Consider the following 19,897-nt stretch of genomic DNA (forward strand, 5'->3'; position numbering starts at 1 on the left):
TGAATTTTGTCTAAAGGCAAGTGCAGACAGGCAAACAGATCTGTATCTGCTGTTATCCATTTAGCTTGACACACATGTGCGGAGGAACTATTTTACCTCGATTCTTTAGGACTGATGAAAAGTAAATGCAAGCAAAGTCGTGAACTGCATCATTGGAAAGGAATCACCGAATCTAATGTGGGGAGTTAATTAATGCTTCCCTCCCCTTGACACAGACTGACCCTGGTACTCAGACATTCTGAGTCAATAAACAATTGTTGTACACAGATCATCCATTAGAAGGTGATGGCAAGAATTTTTTAAGCAAATCTAAAATTGCAATGGGTGACCTAATCCCGCTGTAGTAATGGGAGAACTGAAGAATCATTTTTCATAGTATCTCATTTATAAAAAGGTCCATGCCATTGCCTAGAAAAAAATGGAAGCTGTGAGGTGCAAATGGGACAATGTGGGGTGGTAACATATTATTTGGGTACTAAGTACCAGATACGATGTGAATCACTTAACACGCATGATCTGGGTGATAGACAGAACAATCCAACAAGCTAGGTGTTATCATCATCCCTGTTATATAAACAAAGACCAGAGCACAGAGAGGTCACGCAATTTGCCCAAGTCACAAAGCTACAACTGTTATCACAGGAAACTGGGCTAATCTTCATTAGAGCTGGCACCTCCCTGAAGACCTGTATATGTCAGGACTGCTGGAGGCCTTTTATATGCACGTTACTTAATCTTCACAACAACCTTAGGTGGTCCCTACATGACTGCTATTCCCATTTTGTAGACCAGAAAACAAAAGTTTGAAAGGGTGGGTGGCCTTAGGGTCACACAAAGAACCAGGATTCAGACTCAGGAAGTCTGCAGCAGGAAGCCCCTACTGCCCCCCAGGAATCAGGAGATCCGCGGTCACAGGGTCAACAGAGCAGGGGCACGGAGGGGACTCGTTTTCAATTGCAGAAGGAGGATCTGTCTGGGCAGGGTACCTGGAAGATCTTTTTGCCTCTCCAGGAGAGAGTAGGAATTGGAGCTGTCCTGTGAGGATGGGGACCGATGGAGGATTGTGGGGAGCGCTGTTTGGGAGCCAGGCTGGGGCACAGGGTCTCCTTGATAATAAGAGAAACGAGAAACAGATCCTGGAGACCCTTTCCTGGAGTTCCCAGCCAGCGAAGGAATCTGTCGGGGTCTCTCAGGTGAGCATCCCTTCTCCTGACAACCATGGAAACCTGCCCCCCAGACACAGCAGCAGCCATGGGGCTGTCTTCCTGCAGGAAGTCCCCCCGGCCAGCTCTCCTGCCTCTCCCTGCCCGGCCCCACCCCAGCCTCTGCCAGCCCGGCTCCCCCTGCAGCCGCAATCATTAGAACACTCCTGGGCCTTCCCTCCCCCTTTATGGTTGTCAAATTGATTTCACCACCGCGATACCTATGGCTCCCAATGAAACTTAATTAAAAATACCATTTAATCACCAAGTTACAAAGGCACACTGGATAAACGGCATTATCACTTCAGCGCATTTTAATCTGCACTGCTCCTCTCCTTCTCAATCTGTTTGGATGAGAATTGCCTTTTCAAATAAGAATCCCCCGTCTTCCACGTGCTTGCCTCTGACAGATCTCCAAAACAAACAGTATTTAGCGTGGCATGGCTCCAAATGTATGCAATTTGCCCAGTGGTGAAATCAGCCTTAACTAGAGCAGGAAAAAAAAAGTTGCATTCGAAAATACCTTCCCTCGAAACACACAACAAAACCTTGTACTGAATGTGGGGTATATTCATTAAACGGGACCTATGGAATCTCATTGCTAGCATCCTTCGATTCAGTTGGTGATGGATTTAGAAGCTTATTACTAAAATTGTGTCACAAGCGATGCCATGACCCCGCTCTTCTCTGTCTAGCAAAGTCCCCAGGGCTGGAGGTGGCCAGTGGCAGCAGCAGTGGACTCGGCTGCAGCTGTAGGTGCGGCTGGAGGGATGCAAGGGGAGTGCAGAGCCGGGCGCCGCCTCACGCACTTGGAGGGGCTCGCAGGACGTCTCAAGGTCTCACCCGGGGATGCGGGACATTCCCAGTTAGGAAGCGGTGCCTTTGGACTGGGCGTCTGCTCTCTCAGAGACCCTTTGGAATCCAGACAGAAGCCAGAGCCATCATGTAAAAGCATAAGAATATCATATCAAGTTATCCCCACCCTTTCCCTGTGTAGAACCTGTCAGTGTTGAAATCAGATCCAAACGCTGGCCTGGCCTCCTCTCCCGCTGCATCTCCCTCGCTCTCCTCTTGTTTCTCTGCCGCGGCCAAGGGGTACCCCACTCCAAGTGCCTTCCTGTCTTGGGGCCTTCGTACCCGCTGTTCCCTTTCCTGGAAAGCTCTTTCCCACACCTCCCTTCCCTGACCTCCTAATCTAAGCCTCCCCTCGGCACTCCCCAGCTACACTCCGCCCCCTTCCCCAGTGGGCTCCCTTCCTGGCACTTACGATGATCTGAACCATCTTGTTATTTATGTGCTGGTTTATCGTCTGTCTCCCCACTCCAGGGTAAGTTCCTATCTTGGTCCCTGCGTATCCTGGCACCCGGCATGGGGGCTGGCACAGAGGAGCCACTGGAAGGCAGGGACCTGTCCTTGGATGCTCAGGGCTCACCACGCCACTGAGCTGTGGCAGGTGGGCAAGAAAGGTCCGTGGGAGGGGGGAAATCAGCAGCACTTGGTGCAAAGGGGTCTCTTCAGATCACTGTTCTCAGACAGCCGGGACGGGGGATGGGGAAGCCTGGCGGGAAGCCCGTCCCCGGGAAAGTCCTTCACTAGTTCACGGGGGAGAGGCCGGCCTCCCCCTGGCCTTGTAGGACCTGACTTGGTTGTCAGTGCCCCCAGTCCCGTTTGTATCATCTCTTGCCTCCCCTCCTACCCCCGAAACCTCCCTGGAGAGCATAAGTGATCCTCAGACACACTGAGCTCTGCTCACCGGAAGCCACCATTTCTCTTGAGAAAACATGATCTCACCTTGCGGACTCACTCCAGGTGGTGGGCTCTCCAGCCTCGGCTGTACAACACCTGGCCCCGGGGAGGACTGGGAGGACCTCCTCCAGCCGGGCCCACCCCGGCCGAAGAGGCAGCTCACCCACGGCACGCGAGGAGAAAAGAGCAGAACCTCTCGGCTTCTCATGTCATCCTTTTCATATTTTTATTGTCTACGACTGTTTAATGACGTACACGACGTATCAGTACAAGTGGTGCACAGATGCAGCTCACTAGGAATACACACACACTGAGGAAAGCACTAAACCTCATCATTTACTTCCACTACAGGGGTGCAAGCAAGCAGGAGGGGAGTGCTGACACGAAGGGGGGTAGCAGGTCAGGTTTACAACAAATGCTAATAGGGCCAGGGGGGTTCACGCCCCACTAAGAGCTCACTGCCAGGCCAGGAGGGAGGCCTCGGGCTGCCAAGTCCTCTGAATTCTAAAGGGAATGCACATGTGTTTATTTTATGTGAAATCTCCCAATTTTTATATATTGGCATCTAACGAAATATAACAGAGAACGAACATGGAGAGGGATAAATGAAATGCCAGGCGAGACGGCCTCGAGGGCGCCGGTCTCTGACTTCCATGTGCCGCTGGCTCCTCCCCTACGTGACTTTGTGTCCTCTCGACGACAGCCCCGGGGGGCAGTGCGTCATCTCCTTTACTGACAAGTCGGGGCGCAAGGACAGCAGGGAATTCACCCAACGTCTAAGGGACTCGAGTCTCCAGATGACGAGATCCCGCTGCCGTGCGCAACGGGGCCTTCTGTGGTGGCCGGCTGTGTGAATGAGCCCGGCCCGGGGCGATTCTGACGGTGGGAGTTTGGTTCTCAGCACGCCTCTCAATGGGCATGAGAGCCCTTCAGCTTCCACACTACTGCACACTACGACAAGAGACGGCAGCAGGTGGGGAGGGGGTAGCTATGCTCACGATTCCTGGGGTCACCAAAGCAGGAGCCGGGCCCAAAGGGGAGAGACGGGTTAATGGCATCACAAGACGGCATGGCATGGGGATGGAGGACGGGAGGAACAACGTCTACGTCAGCTCCGCTTACTGATACATAATACTACGAATATTTCCTGGGTGTTTAACTACGTGTCAGAACATATTCTAAGTCTGTAGCTAGATTATTTCATCTAATCCTCATCGTGTGAGTTGGTGCCTTTAGTATCCCCATTACACAGAAGGGGAAACTGAGGCACAGTAACATGCCAAAGGTCACAAAGCTAGTGAGAGTTTCGATCCGGGCACTCTCAGACCAGAGCCCAAGGTCTAACCTCTATGCTGTATCATCTCTCTGCTGCTGCAACATCATCAGGCTGGGGCACTGGGATTCTTTAGTCCAACCTGTCATTACGTGCGAATGGGGGAATTACAGAAAAAGAGGTTGTATGCTGGCTAAATCCAGGAAGCAGTGTGTCTCTTTCCTTAGATCAGGGAAACGTCCTAAGGACAGGACGTCAACTTGATTTTCATTTTCAACGCCTCTCCTTTCCTGTGTGCAGAGCACAGGACTCATAACTCAGGTTTTGCTTAGGTCTGTCTCAGTGAAGTGGAAGAGGCTGCTCTCCAATGAGCCATTTCTCTTTTAATTTATGTCGCCTATGGGGATAGCGGCTACAGAGAACTGGAAAAGAGAATCTCCTGCTCTCAAACTTGTTATAGAAGTGTTGTCCAATAGGACTTCCTGCAGCGACGACAATGTTTCGTATCTGTGCTGTCCAGTCTGGTAGTCACTGGCCACACACGGCCATTAAGCACTTGAAATGTGGCTGCTGCAACTGAGGAACTGAATTTTTAATTACAATTAAAACTGAATTTAAATTTAAGACGCCACATCTAGCTAGTGGCTACCATATTGGACAGCACAGTCTCTAAAGGGCGTGGTGAGAAAACGAGACGAACGTCTCTCAATCTGTCTTCCCCCGGTTGGCTTCACAGTCATCCACTCTAGAGTCTCTGAATGGCTTGGGGTGGAGGAAGGGAGGCTGGGCTCTGCCACAGGCTGCCCCTGTCACCTCCCCTGGCCTTGGGAGCTGAATGGCTCACATTAAAAATCCAAGTGGGGAATAGTTCTTAGGGGGAGGTTCTTGTTTAATACCAAATCAGATTATAACACTGTGTCACTTTTAAACACTTGAACATTCGTGGGCTCCATGCCCTAGCTGTTTCCAAAGGGGACCAGGTTCTGCAAGTCTAAAGGCCAAGTCTACCCATATTGCCCTTGCCTGGGCCCATGCGAAGGTCGGAGATGAGAAGCCAAAAATATCTTTTCCTTCTCCACCTAAGACTTGTGCTCCTTCTAGGGTTTTGCTTCCAGAAGCAGACCTCTGAGTTCTGAAACCACATCTGTGAGGTCGAATGGCAGAGGCATCGAAGCATCATCCTTCTCCCAGTATGGCCGACACTCGGGCTTCTGATCCACGGGTAAAGTTCGGGCAATTCGGCACTGGCACCTGGAAGAGACAGAAGACGCAACTAATCCGTGGGAAGATTCCTGGAAGACCCCAACCCATGGGCAACTTGGAGGGACACTGCCCAACGCTCCAAAGACAATCCCCTGTGGTGTGGTGACGATACGGAAGAATGAGCGTGCAAGGCAGAAAGCAGGCGTTCACAAGAAGGAAGAATTGCTCTTTATGGTGCTGGAACTTCTTTTTTTTCAATTCCCAGATTTGTATTATCTCTAGTGGCTTCGCAGAAGCCAATCATCAGGGAAATTCAGTTACTCTGCCTTTCAAATGGTGAATTATTTTTTCATTCTCTCAACTGTTATTTAAAGTGTGTGATTACGCCATTATCAGATTTAAATGTTTGTGGGATTTCGATGTATTACTAGATTACTGGGAAAGATTAAATTGAATTTACTGCATTAAAATGTCCAAGAATAGATTAAACAATATTACAGACCAGGATTGACTTTGGAGATCCTGGAGATTTACAAGTGTCCCAGCTTACTGTGCTCAGAAAAAGGCACTCCAAGGAGAGACCGATTTATAAGGATATATGCAAATAGAGGTTAACAATCATTTCCACTGATGAATAGGAGGGGGAAACTTCCACAAAATTAAATTAAGAGGCTCGCAAGAGTTACTCCCTAAGGAAAACACTTAAATCACGGTTTTTATTAAATGGATTATTCATCAATAGTAGAGAAATTAATTATCATAGGCAACTACATAATAGCCTCGTAAGAAAAACGTTGGGGCAACATCGTCACACCTGGGCAGGCATCTCCACCTGTCAGAGAGCTGCATATTTAAAATTGGTCTGGGAAAGCCCTGTGGCTTTAGCTTTATCTGAAAGAAGAGGATGAGAAAGAAGGAAGCACAAATTGCAATCAAGAATGAACACTCTCTCTACCCTCCCGGAGCACACGGTGGTGAAGGCGCGTGCACCCAAACCAAACACTACGAGTGCATCTGGAAGGGGCGCCTGGTTCTCCCCAACTCCTTACTCCCCTCTCTGCATCGGCCTCTAAATCAATTAAACAGTGGCCACACCCACTATTTGTCTTCTGCATAGGACTGACCATGACGAGATCAAAGAGAGGAATATCCTGGCCCCATTTCCAAGCTTGATGGAACAGAAGTTTCCTGACTAAAAGACAGCTCCTTCTCTGGGGAATTATTAATGGGGAGGGGATCCCACGGGAAAACATACTTCAACTTTACACCTATTTTCTCGGGCGGTTAATTGCCACACCGGCATCCTGTGCACTCAATCCGTCGTACATTACACATAACATTCCAATATATCTTCAGCTCTCCGCATCGGGCCCTGATAATAGCGTCTGTTAACATGCACTAAGTACTATTATGTAGCACATCACTTCATAAATAATAAGATTAGCTGACCTCAGGGCCCCAAGAAGAGTAATGTGTTTAAATGTTCTCATTATTTATTTAAAACAAGAATTAAAGCAACAGAAGCTGCTTTTGACAATCCTCTTAGCATAAATATTAAACTGTTTGCACTGATAAGCCCCACACAGCGCTGAAGAACAGAGGGTGCGTTCTGCCGACTCCTTCAGAAGGGGTGTCGGCGACTCTGCCACTGCTGTTGTGGTTCTGAGGGGACATCGCTGCCGTTCTAGAGACAGTCCCTACATCACATGAAAGGGATGGGGGAAATTAATATTCAAGGGAAGCTGGGACTAATTACAAAAGAACTCTGCAGAGCTTGTTAAATTGTGCTTTCTCTCTGCCTCGGAATCACAGAGCAATGCTCCATTTACCAGGGAGGGAAAGTTATTCCAAATTGAGCATTTCAATCTCACAGCGGATAAATTATCTGTGCACACATTATCGTGGCTGGCAGATTAAAGGGCTGTGATAAGTGTCGGTCCACCTAGAATATCATAAGGCTTGTAAAAAGTCAATAGAGATGCTTTCTCACTGTCAGTTGGGTTTTGCCCCCTCGCTTTGAGAAAGTATTAAAAATATTAAAACCTGCTGCAGAGGTCTGCCTGCGCTGTGTTCACAGGCTTCCTAAGCTCACCAGCTTTTCTTTTGGGTGAGGCTGCTCCAGGATTTTCTGCCATTGCTCTTCTCACGGAAGGGTGGCTGGTCCGGGAACTACCTCCTTTTCATGCAGGCCCTGCTGGGGCCTGAAAAGAGTCGTGTCTGTTCATTGCCTCCCTCTGGGCTGGGGGTAGAACCCTCGCTGGGTTTCTTCAGGGCCTTAATTTAGATCTTTCAAGGTCACTTAAAAACTCTTCCTTTGATGCCCAGTGCTCCTTGCCAACTTCTAAATGGTAGTGACCGGGCCCAGCAGGGGGCTCCTTGTCTGAGGGGATGCATTTACCTACGAGAAAGGACAGTCATCCCAGCTCAAACGATATTGTCTGATCCACCATGATACCAGACTGCGGAACTGAAAAAGGAAGGATTGAGAATGACTTGCAGGCATGTCCCCCTTCGGGTTTTAATTTCTCCTGCTCAGATCACTCATTTTGCCTCTCCTCCATCTCGATTTCTTACGACGAGAAAGCAGGGAGACTGAGGCGCAGTGGTTCAGTGTGTTCTCTGAGCCTCTGGAGCTGCTGCTTCCTAGGGGCATGACATCTAGGGCAAGTTTCTTAACCTTGCCGAGCCTCAGTTTCTTGTCTCTCAAGTGGGAATGAGGTGATGTTGCTAATGATGATGATAATAATAGTATCATACTTATGGGATTGTTGTGAAGGTTAAATGAATTAAGTCATGTGAAGTGCTTAGAACACTGCCTGGCACACAGTAAGCACTCAATAATTACTAAATACTATTATCGCTACCATTACTTCTACTACGAGTACCAGTGACGATGAGAGACACCAACTAGAGAGCTGCTAGGGTACCTGTGGTGATCCCCCCCTTCAAGCTAACCCAGTGGGCGGCCTCTGGACTTGCTCTTTCTAGGGGAGGCTCTGCAGATAGAGAGGCAGCTCTTTCTGGCTTGAATCAAATTGAGCCTACGGCAGAATCCTATCACGATGTGACATTCCAGGACGCCGAGGTTTATGTATTCAAGCTGCTATAACCTTCCAGTGACAGGCTAAAATGCTCAGATTCAGAAAGACTCAGTGGTTGTTTCTGAAGACCTAGAATGAATGAAAGGCGCTGTCGCTGGACTTTCTAAGTGGCGGTTGTTCCAGATTGATTTGGCATTTACAGGAGATAAAGTTGGGTTGTTTCCTAGCACATATACGCTATAGGCCTTGCAAAACAACGGGGCCCCGAGTTCTCTTAAGAAATGTTCCAGGAATACTGACTGTGGTGGACGTTTGTTGTCTCGTGTCTCCTCCCACCTTTCGCACCAAGAGGATTCGAATGTTCCTGCGGGGAAGCCATCCCTTCCCCAGCTTAGCCACAGTTTGGGTGGGACTGGCTCCACCTCTACAGCCAGGGGAGAGAGAGCCTGGACTAGCTTCACCTAATCAGCACATCCCACTCTCCCAGCAGCAGGGTGTGGTTCAGGGGAAGGCACATGACCAGTCTGGGGCAGGAGTGAGAGAGTAAACCAGAGGACTGCGGTGGGAGCTAAGGGCAAAGACCTTATCTCCTGTCTGTGAGCTATTAGGATGTGCGATCTAGAACTGCCATCGTCATTTTGCTACCGAGCAGGAAGGGGCTGGGTCCTGGTGATATTGTTTGAGTAGCTGGATCAAGCCTCACTTGAAGACACATATGCTTGGACCCTCTCAGTTTCATAAGCCGTTACTGTCTGAGTTAGGTTTTCTCGTCACTGGCAACCCAAAGAGACCTGGCTGATATGCTGGCCATGCTTGTCACTCTCAGTGACCTCCTGCCTTGTACAACCTCCATTGCCACGGCCCTGCCTGCCAAGTGGATGCTGATGGTCCTCCAAACCGAGATGCTGCTGCTGACACAGGCTCACATGTGCAGAGATAATCCGGGTATGAAAACATGACAACATTGGCTTTTGTTTTTGGTTCAAATATTTGGGACAAATTTCTACCCAGAAAACAAGGAAGTGCTGATGTCATCCACACTGGTCTTCGCATGAAAGTAAGACAGTTTTAATAACTAGAGCTGGAAGACCTTTCCAAAGAAAGTTAAAAAAATTTCCCTAAACTCAGTGTTCCCAAGGATAGCAGGTCATTCTGAACCAGCTGAACGTAAGAGAGTCACAGTTTCCCCTTTCAACCTTGACCTCTCTACTCCTGTCCAAAAAGCAAATAAATTGGGATCTATTCAGAAAACCCCGCTCCTTTCATGAAGCATTGCAAGGCGAGCAGAGGCAAATAATACCTACTTCATCTCTCTCCCTCCCAAATTCACATTATTTCGATTCAAAGGACTCTATAGGCCACCCCCAAAACTCTTGCTCCTTAGGAATGGCTCTCCCTGAAAGATCTATAACACAACAGGAAGCAACTGGAAGGTCTGACATCTGCTGGCCTGTCAGCACTGTCCAGAGGTCCCCGTCTCCCCCCACAGGTGTAACTCATGCAGGGGCCCTGCCCGCTCATTTCCCCAGGGCTACACTCGCATTTGGATGACAAGGATTGCAGCTACATTAGTGAACACTGGTCGCCATGCTAAAATCAACCACTTTAGCTAAAGTGTGTGTTAATTATGGGCATGCAAGCAGTCAATAAAAGGTTAATGCAAAAGGCAAAGGATAAATTTCTTCCCTTACTGCATCACTTCACAGACTAAATGACCAACATTATACTTTGTGTTTTTAATCAATAGGTTTTACAGTAATGTGCTGGCCATTGATTTTAAGAAAACATATCCCGTCTTCCTCCTTGTCCCTAAACTTTGTAACAATAAAGGACAGGTAACATTTCCATGACTCTTGATGAAACGGTCAAGACGACTTCAGGAGAAATGGTGTCTGCTAAAAGATTTACTGGGATGAGCAAGCTTAAAAAAAAACATACAAAAAACTAAAACTTGATGGAGAAATATTACCAAGCACAGGCCACTGAGGAGATGAGAGAAATGAATTCCCAAGTGAGAATTCTTCAATAAGAAAAAAGAGAGCGACTCCTGATTAAAATAACAGTTACATTTTGTACATTGTTTAAATGTCCCAAAGAATCTTTTTTTTTTTGAGGAAGATTGGCCCTGAGCTAATATCTGTTGCCAATTTTCCTCCTTTTTTCCCCTCAAAGCCCCAGTAGATAATTGTATGTCATAGTTGTACATCCTTCTAGTTACTCTACGTGGGACGCCGTCTCAGCATGGCTTGATAAGCGGTGCATAGGTCAGCGCCTAGGATCCGAACCCGCAAACCCCAGGCCACCGAAGCGGAGCACGCGAACTTAACCACTACACCACTGGGCCGGCCCCCCAAAGAATCTTAATACACAGCACTATTCTATCCGATTTTCACAGTAACCAGAGAGAGGTGGGGAGGTAGGTATCTGATCCCCACTTCGAGTGAGGGCTGCCTCACCCAAGGTTAACCCAATGGTAAGTGGGAGAGTGAGGGCTGGGCCAGACTCTGGACATCTGGTTGGCTGCCCTTTCCACATATTCCATCTTTTTCATGGACTTCCATTTGGACTAAAATGGACCCCGTCCCTTCACTACTTAGCTATTCTTGCCAAATTTAGATATTCAGGAGATCCCAAACCATTTCAGGGGAAAGAAAGGAGCAAAATGTTTTGGTTGTTTTTTTCCACATTTCTAGAAGGACTATATTACGGCAAATGACTGACAAAACTTTCTTTTTGTTCTTTTCATTCTAATGACTTTGAGGTTTATAGCACGAGCATTTACAGTCTATGGAAATAAAAGATACACGCTCATCTCTTAAGAGCATAAACTACTTCCTAGTATATTCTTGGGTGACCTTGAGAAAAATCTCTCAACCTCTTAGTTTCCTCAACTGTTACATGAAGCTAATGCTTCTCTGCTTCACTGTGTTATATGAAGACAAAATCCAGTAACGTATATAAAAGCCCTTTAAAATATGTAAAATACCCCACAAATGCATAATTATGCCTCAATATCCCCTTCCTAAATGTATAGACACAGGTCTTATTTTAAAGACACAGCTGAGGATGCAACGTTTGCCAGGGTGCTTGTAACACTTGTAAATAAAGATGAAAGAAATCATACTTCTAAAGACTAGAGCAATCTAAACTAACAGCTTCATCAGAAAACGTCCAATGACTAAAAAAGTGCACTCTTCTTCAAGTCAGAGATTTTTCTGGAATTTTAACTTACAATGAGGAGCTGACAGTCATCCTGGTTAATGTTAAGCAGGAGTCTGTTTTAGGGTATCAGCCCATCAGAACACATTCCCTCAGACACTATAAGCCAGTGTCAAGGCTTAAGAGGCCTCACTCACGAACAAAACACCGGGGGGCCTTCAAATCTACACTTAACTGCAAAACCCAACTGCCAGGATCAGCATGAAAAAAGTGGGAAGTAACAATGCAAAGGACAACAATCTCCTCAACGGCCTTTTATGCTTTAGAGGGAGCATGAGACCCACTGGCACCGGAATGTTCTCTGTTTTTCTCAGTCTTTCTGGGGCCATTAGAGTCGCAGCATCTTGCCACACAGGGTGATTCCAGCGTTTAAAGATAAGTATTTTCACATAACATGGTATCTAAATCCCTGATTGTACCTGATGTACAATTTCAGGGATTTTCATGCGTAATTCCAACTGGCCATGATGTCTACCTTGAACACTATGCTTCACTCCAAATAATCTGTCTTAGTCAGTGGTGAGAAGAGTATGCGGTCCAGTTTATAATAATCGACCCTTGACACTCTAAATCCTTTGAAAAGAAAGGAGTGAGTTACTGAATTTATAATCTGTCTTCTTGGACTTTTTGTTACCGCCATCATGGCACTGTGGACAACTCTGCACATAAAGAGCCGCCCTGTCACATCTGTCATAATGGTCCACTTGGACAAAGTTGGGTTTATAAAATCAACTTGTTAAGTTTGTATAACTCAGTTTACCCACTGCAGAACCACTAAGCAAATCCAATTCCTAAATGAGTTTCAACAAAGGACACGTTCACTTTCTCTTTGAAAGGCTTTTAACCTCTAGCCTCTGTCCCACATGTTAATGTTTCCAGATCAGTAAAGTCAACACACATCAGAGGGAGGAAAAGCCAAACTCTGGCCCATGGGTCAGCTTCTTTTTTTCTCTCCAGGTCAATATACCTTTTCAGTAGGTAGTATTTTTCAACCATGACCACTTGAGAAGCTGGCCTTGGCTTAACTCCTAGTTGTATGAGAATCTACTTTTGGGCCTCACACTTGAGGGAAGAAGTGAAAAGCCTAATACAAGAGAGCCTGCTTAGGTGCCTAAAAACCAGATACCCCCCAAATGCTTCTGAACACTTGTGCCATCGAGCCCCCTGGATAACCAGCCATTTGTCAAGAAATCCTTGTGCCCTTCAGGACGGGCACCCCTGCTGTCTGGATCTTAGCCAGTCAATCAGCATACTGATGGAGCTCCTACTGTGGGCCTGGGCTGTTCTCCTCTCTGGGAGGAGGAGGGGGGCCGGATGCAGGTGATGCCCAGCTGCTGTAAATAACTGGTGTTCTCCACAGGTGTTCTGAGCTCAAAAGGCATTTTCTATGTAAATGATGGTGTTCACAGTTCCCAATTCCTCCCCGCAACACCAATACTACCTATAAGTTCTCCGAAATATAACATTAACACACTATATAGCCCAATAAGCATGAATATCAGGGGCATTTTGTTTTGTTTTGTTTAATGAAAAAGGACATTTCAAGTTCCAACTTGGGATTCCAGGAAGAATTTCCTTTGATAAGGGTTTCCCATCCTCCGGGGTTTGGTTCCCAGGCGTGGATCTATATTACTCATTGGTGGCCATGTTGTGGCAGTGACCCACATACAAAACAGGAAGATGGGCACAGATGTTAACTCAGGGCGAATCTTCCTCAGTGGAAAAAAAAAAGTAGCCAATAATAAATACTGAGTTCCAGGCACTGTATACTTAAATTCTATTTAAATGTTTGTCCTCAAAATGGAAACAGGGCTAGAAGATTAACTAACTTGTCTGAGGTTTCATAGCCAAACAGAGGATAGAGTCAGGATTTGGCAAAATTGTCAGACTCCAAATCTCAGGCTCTTTGTACCATTCTAAAATACGGACATCAAACAATCATTTTCGGTCTTTCTTAAAAATATAGTTTTCCAAAGGCACCTCGCCCCAAGTCAGACTCTCAGGAGAAGGGTCCTGTCAACCTGAATTTTCACAAGTGACTCTTCAGATCAGGACAGTTTGTGAGAATGCTGCACCATGTAATGTGCCACAACGGACCACAAAGATGCTGAAGCTGGAATGTGGGGGAGGACACGTGCATGTCTTTGGGTCCATAAAGAACTCACATTAAATTCACCTCCATTTCACTCAGGGTCGGCTCTTGCAGACCTGCAACTCGGCCCCCTAAGCAGGCAACTGGTGACTTCGCAGGGCCCAGCACACAGAGCAGGCCTCCTGGAGTTCCTCCCCCTCCTTCAGGGACTCCGACAGGCCCGTGGAACCACTTAGTACGTGAGACTGCTTGGCCCACCACTGGGGTGTAAACCCAGGAGGTGGAGGGCTGAGAACAATTTCATCCCCAGGTTCATTTGTCGGCTTGTCAGTTACATAGTGATAGTGATGAATGGGCTACCCTGACAGCTGAACATTTAGGAGCTGATGACCTTTGATCTCTGGTCACATGATAGGGTCACCTGAAACTTGCACGACTTCTACCTGGCCAAGGGTAACAATATAAAGGTCAAATGGGCTGGACGATTATATGTATCAAGTCTGAGGCAGCCTGGTTAGGAGCTTCAAGAGAGGCCGGGTTGGGTTCCCCAGCACACAAAGCTATGGAACCACAGCAGAAAGGTGCTCAACAAAAGATATACAATTTCAAAGCAGTCTAGAGTAACTTTCCTTGCAAGGGAATAGAATGAACTCATTATTTTTAAAGGGCAACAATGAAAACAAACACTTTGGAAGAAAATATATTCTGCCAGTGACTCTGCCATTGGGAGGGAAAGCATACAGGCGTATAACTTAATGAGTGATATTAATGCTAGACCTGCAGCATGGCAGAAGGTCCAATTTGATGCAATTACTGGAACAAAATCCCCACCGGTTAGTATCAAGCCCTCCTTTCAGCCATAGGATCTGGTCTCTCCGCTGTCCTCTGTCAGCACTGTACGCCACAAAGGACATGACTGACACAAGATAACCCTTTCCAAATTTCATGACTTCCCTGTTGCTTGAAACGTAAGTCAAGTTTGCATGGGACAGTCTCAAACTTCAGAAAGATTCCAGAATAACTTACGATTAGAAATTCAAGGCGGCTGTGATTTTTAGACACACTCTAATATTAAAAAATTCCTTCTCGCCAATCTGAAGATTTTGCTTTTTGACCATTTGCTTAAATTTCATTTACTCAGAATCAGATCATAGCTGTGACATAGGTAATGAATACAGTTATGAAAATGAAAGCTAAAAAGATCAACGTCATTGATTTCCAGAAGCTAGAAACTTCATAACCCATGGAAGAAGCAGATAATACAGAGAAATCTGATTTACATTAAGAGTCTGTTTTCTGCAAAGTCAAAGACCGACAGACAGACTGCCACTGGAGCATAATCCACTCACGCTCCTGAGAGACGAGCAAAGCAAAGGACAATGGCTTACAGAATAGAAGGCCAGCTGTTCTGACTTTGGAATGCTCATTTCAGTTGTAAGCTGTGAAATAAATTTGAGTTGATGGTTCCCCCATCTGCTCACCTGTCAGTCTACTTCCACTGTGCTGCTGTTTTTAGAAATACTTCCGTGTAACCTGCTTAATTGGTTTCTGGACGCTGAGAAACATCTCCCAAGTTTATTTTAACCTTAGTCAGAACACGAGGCTACTGGGCCTTTGTTTTTCTTCTCTTCTTAAGAACATTCACTAAAGGTCAAGCACACTTACGGTAGAACACTCAGCAAAGCCCACCACCAACAGCGTGGGGGAGGGCAAAGTCAGAATTAGAGAGAAAATGGTGGGCCAAAACAAAACACCGATTTATCAAGGACATACCCGTCTTCTGACGAATTTATGCTCTGCACTGATTTCACAGCTAAGTCAAAGTTAAAGTTCTTACAACGGTCCACAAGTCCCTACGTGATCTACCCCTTCCCCACATCCCCACTCCTGATTCTCTGACCTTCTCTCCCTCCACTGGTCCCATTGTTCACCCTGTTCCAGTCATACTGGCTTATTTGCTCTTCCTTGAACAGGCAAGGAACACTCTCAGAGCATTAGTATCTGCTGTTTCTTCTACCTCGAAAACTCTTCCCCTAAGAGATCCATGTGGCTTGCTCCCCCGACTCCTTCAGGTCACTGCTTAAACAGAATCTAGGCAGTAAGGCCTTCCTTGACGGCCCTACTTAAGACAACATCTCCCCTTTCCCCCTCCATCAACCCCAGCACTCCCCATCTTCTTTCCCTGCCCTATTTTTCTCCACAGCACTTGATACCACTTGGGGTGTGTGTGTGTGTGTGTGTGTGTGTGTGTGTGTAAGCTAAGCTCCCTGAAGGCAGGGATCTCTGTCTGTTTTTTTCACTGCTACATCCTCCAAGCCTAGAGCAGAGTTTGGCACATTGAAGCCACAATAAATACAGTGCAATGCACAAATGATTGAAAGCAACTTGCATCTGAACCGTACCTCCTTAAAATGGAACTAATTTCCCTGCCACATAACAATGTGATAATGATAGTAAAAGTACGAGGCACAATCAAAGGGGGAATAACAACAATATCATTGCTACCCACTGACAAGGAGGATGGTATGGTAGGAAGAACACTGGTCTGGGAATTCGAGACCCAGCTCTGCCACTACCTTACCCTATGACCTTGGGCAAAACCTTGACTTTCTGGCCATCAGTACTCAGATCTGTAAAATGAAAGTTTGGGTTAGATAATCCCTAAGGTTCTTCCCATCTCTAAAAAATTGGGATTTTATACATAAACACTATGGTTACCTCCACATACCTTATCTCATGTAACCCACACTACTAGGGAGGGAAGAGAGCGGTCCTCCCAGTCTTGGAGATGGGAAGCAGAGAGGCCTTGCTCCAGGTCACATGGCTAGTGTGTCACACGGCTGGAACTGGAACCTTCCAGTAGGCCTTGTGCTAGTCCAGCAGTTTTCCACTAAACCGCACTTCTTCTGTTGGTAGAATTGGAAATACTACCAGTCACTGTTACTCTGATTCCAAACTACTTTTGCAGGCAAGTTCTCATCCCCTCAGAGGTAACGTGTATCACAGACCCCACTGGGGACTACGCTACTCTAGCCAAAGAATCCATGAATTCTCTAAGCTGCTATTTCATTGCAAGATTAGAGATAATAAACCACTCCATTTGTCTTTTGATGTTTTATGATAGGAACAGAATTACACTTCAGTGCAGCTCTTCTATAGAAGGGCAAGAAGTCCAAGCAACTGTAGCATCAAGACTGCTGTGCCAACGAGGCCCTGGAACTCCAAAGATGTCAGAAACGTCCTAGTCTAAGTCCAAAGAAAATGTGCATTTTATACCCTCAGGAACTGAATGACAGTGTTTCTGCAGCTAACGCTGAGAAATTAAAATTGTTTTTGCCGACATAATTATCTATGCTCCTAGGTTCAGGGATCAAGAAGGATGCCAACTCAGTGTAGCTTACTAAGTGCCTGCCTATGGATAAAGCCAGGATTTGGGCAGAAGGAGCATTGTTACTGTCGTGTGTATGCATGTATGAATGTTCATTCATTCAACAAATATTCACTAGGTACCAGAATCTAGAGACACAGTAGTAAACAAGACCAAGTCCCAGGTCTCATGGAGGTTACATTCTGGCGGAGGAAGACAGATAATAAACACGTGTTATCAGTTATAAACTGCGTTTAGCTGCCAGCAAGAGAGACTAGAAAGAACAGCGGCTAAAGAAGATGGAAGTTTATTTTCCTTTCACGTTAAAGAAGTTGGAGGAGGTCACACCAGAGCAGTCGACAGATATCCAGGACCTAGGCTGTTCCCTCTTCTTTGTTCTTGTCACTCTTAGCTGATGGCTGCCATCCTTGAGGTCACCTCATGGTCCAGGGTGCTCCAGCCACCATATCTTGAGTCCCGGGCAGGGAGCAAGAGGAAGGGGAGGGGGTAAACACTCTCTGACCTCCTCTTTTTAAGGAGGACAGCCAACCAACTAATGCCTCTATCTCACTGACAGGAACTCAGTCCCTGGGCTGCAGAAGGATGGGAAGCATAGGTTTTTAACTGGACACACTGCCCTCTTCTTTCCTCCATCAACACTGAGATTCTATACGAAGGAGAAGGAAAGAATGGGGACAGGATGAGGAACTAGGGTTCTCTGCCACACGGTGTAAGCAAACAGATACTAAGACAATTTCTGCTAGAGAGCAATGCTCTGGGGCAAACCAAATGGGGAAATGAATGGGAGTGAATGGAGAGACAGGGGAGGGGGTCTGGCTAGAGGGGGTTCTGGTAGGCATCTCTCTGGGGGAAGAATATTTTAGGTGAGAACGAGTTAGGCACAGGCAAGGGACAGCAAGGAGGCCACTGTTGCTAAAGGAGGGTGACAAAAGGAAGGAGGAGATGGGGTCAGAGAGGTCGAGGGTCTTGGAAGCCACTCTACAGACTGATTTTCTTCTTAGTGTGACGGGCAAGTCCTGGAGGGTGTAGGCAGGGGAGTGACAGGATCCACGTCCCAGTCCTCTGCAGAAAGCCTCTACTCCTTCAGGCATTGGGTCACTTCAGGAGAGTAAACTTCTGTGCTCAACCTACACACAGTGTTCGGTTAACGAAGCAGGATATCCTCCTTAAGACTCTTCCCTGGCCCGAGAGGCCACTCCTCATGCCAGGGCTGGGAGGGAGGGCTCTGAACCTGATCGTCCTGACGGCTTGGATGCTTTGTTCCCCTCTGCGCTGGAACAGAAACGAAGAAATGACGCCAGGCCTCCCTGTATTCCTCAGTTCACCTGATGGGTATCTTCAGAACTCAACTTACACCCAACTTATGCTGTTCTTGTTCTTTTCAGGGCCATGGATTCAGGCTGAGGAAGAAGGGTAATCCTATATGCTGAGAGCCACGGAAGACTGAACAGGCCTCTGAGTCAGCGCTGGGTTTGCTTCTAAAGTGACTTTAGAAGGGTTTGAACTTTAGTGGGTTTGAAAGGAGTTTTTAAAAATTGCACTTCAATAGAAAGCAGACCAAATTCTGAAATCCGCCAAAGGAAGTGTTTGCTGTGCTGCTAGCGATGCCACCCGTGAACAAGGCCCATCAGAGCCTCGGAAGGGAAGGACGAGTTGCCAAAGAGACTGCCTTAGGGTTGCAGTGTGGCCTCCAAACTTCAGGTTAAGTGGGTGGGCTTATTAATTAATCATCACAACCACAACTTTCCCACCTGGGCATCTTTGAGGAGAAGGCAGGCAGAGAGACAAGCCATTGCCTATTTATTACTTACAGTCTTGCACTCCCCTGTCTTCAAAGGACTGGTGCGAAGTCTCACACTTCGGGAATCTGAAGGCTTGGCTCTGCAGTTCCTTCACTGCCTGGGTGACCTCATTCTCCCAGCACCAGTGTTTGCTTGTGGGGTGACCTTGAGAAGGGCACTTAAGCAGCATTTTCTCATCTGTCAAGCTGAGACAGCCACAGAGCCCCGGAGTCACATCTGGTAAACACTCCAGCGTGGACCAGTACTGGCCACCTCATCTCAAAGGCCCCTGGCTCCGGGAAGAAGGCTTTTTCCAACAGGGAAAACGAGTGGGGCCGTGTCCTTGCCATGTGCTAGTTAGAGATGGGGAGGGGGTGGAAGACGAGAGTGTCTCTTTGAAGGAAAGACACCCTTAGGCCCTCACTGCAGATCCCAGGCGCGTTCTCATTTGCCAAAATTCAGAAGGTCATAAGGAATCAAAGCACGACATCTGCTTGTGCAGAATGTCATTATAGAAGAGTCTGGGAACAAGAGGCCTGTGACAAGTCACCTTTCCAGCTCCTGAAAACAGGCCGATTAATGGAGGAGTTCGGCTCCGCACTGAGCATTATAGGCGAGGGGTCAGCTGGGAACGGGCCAGGGCTCGGTGGTGAGTCAGGACAGCGCAGCGAGGACTTGATGAGCTGCCGTAACCTCCTGCCCCACGCCTGGCCTGCCAGGGAGCCAGGCTTCTCAGCAGACTGCTAAGTTAGAATTTACGCTTTTTGGAAGAACGGTTCTGCAGTCAAGACCACCAGGGAGTTGGCACGGAATACCTTACTGAGGGTCCATTATGCTTTCTCCGTAGCTCCAGCTGATAGGTTAGCTCAAGTCAGGCCACAGGACCAAGGACACTCGCTGTTCCTAATTTAAATTGCTCCTTCTAGCTGGAGACGACTCACAAAGGTCCTAG

General features: G+C 47.1%; 1 protein-coding gene across 3 annotated transcripts in view; it reads right to left on the bottom strand.

Annotated features, from left to right (window-relative positions):
• FTO (FTO alpha-ketoglutarate dependent dioxygenase) overlaps window positions 1–19,897 on the bottom strand; it is a 380,905-nt gene that overhangs the window by 19,943 nt on the left and 341,065 nt on the right. For 2 of the 3 annotated variants that reach the window (XM_087420251.1, XM_004431603.3), the window contains one exon: window positions 3,161–5,472. The exons of the other annotated variant lie outside the window; for it this stretch is intronic. In XM_087420251.1, the coding sequence (XP_087276377.1) occupies window positions 5,319–5,472 (154 nt within the window). In that variant the 3' untranslated portion in view covers window positions 3,161–5,318. Of the gene's footprint in view, window positions 1–3,160; window positions 5,473–19,897 lie in introns of those variants that run through there. 3 annotated transcript variants of the gene reach the window in all.

This window comes from Ceratotherium simum, chromosome 30 (assembly GCF_057802395.1).
Source record: "Ceratotherium simum simum isolate JZ-2026a chromosome 30, ASM5780239v1, whole genome shotgun sequence".
Classification (NCBI taxonomy): domain Eukaryota; kingdom Metazoa; phylum Chordata; class Mammalia; order Perissodactyla; family Rhinocerotidae; genus Ceratotherium; species Ceratotherium simum.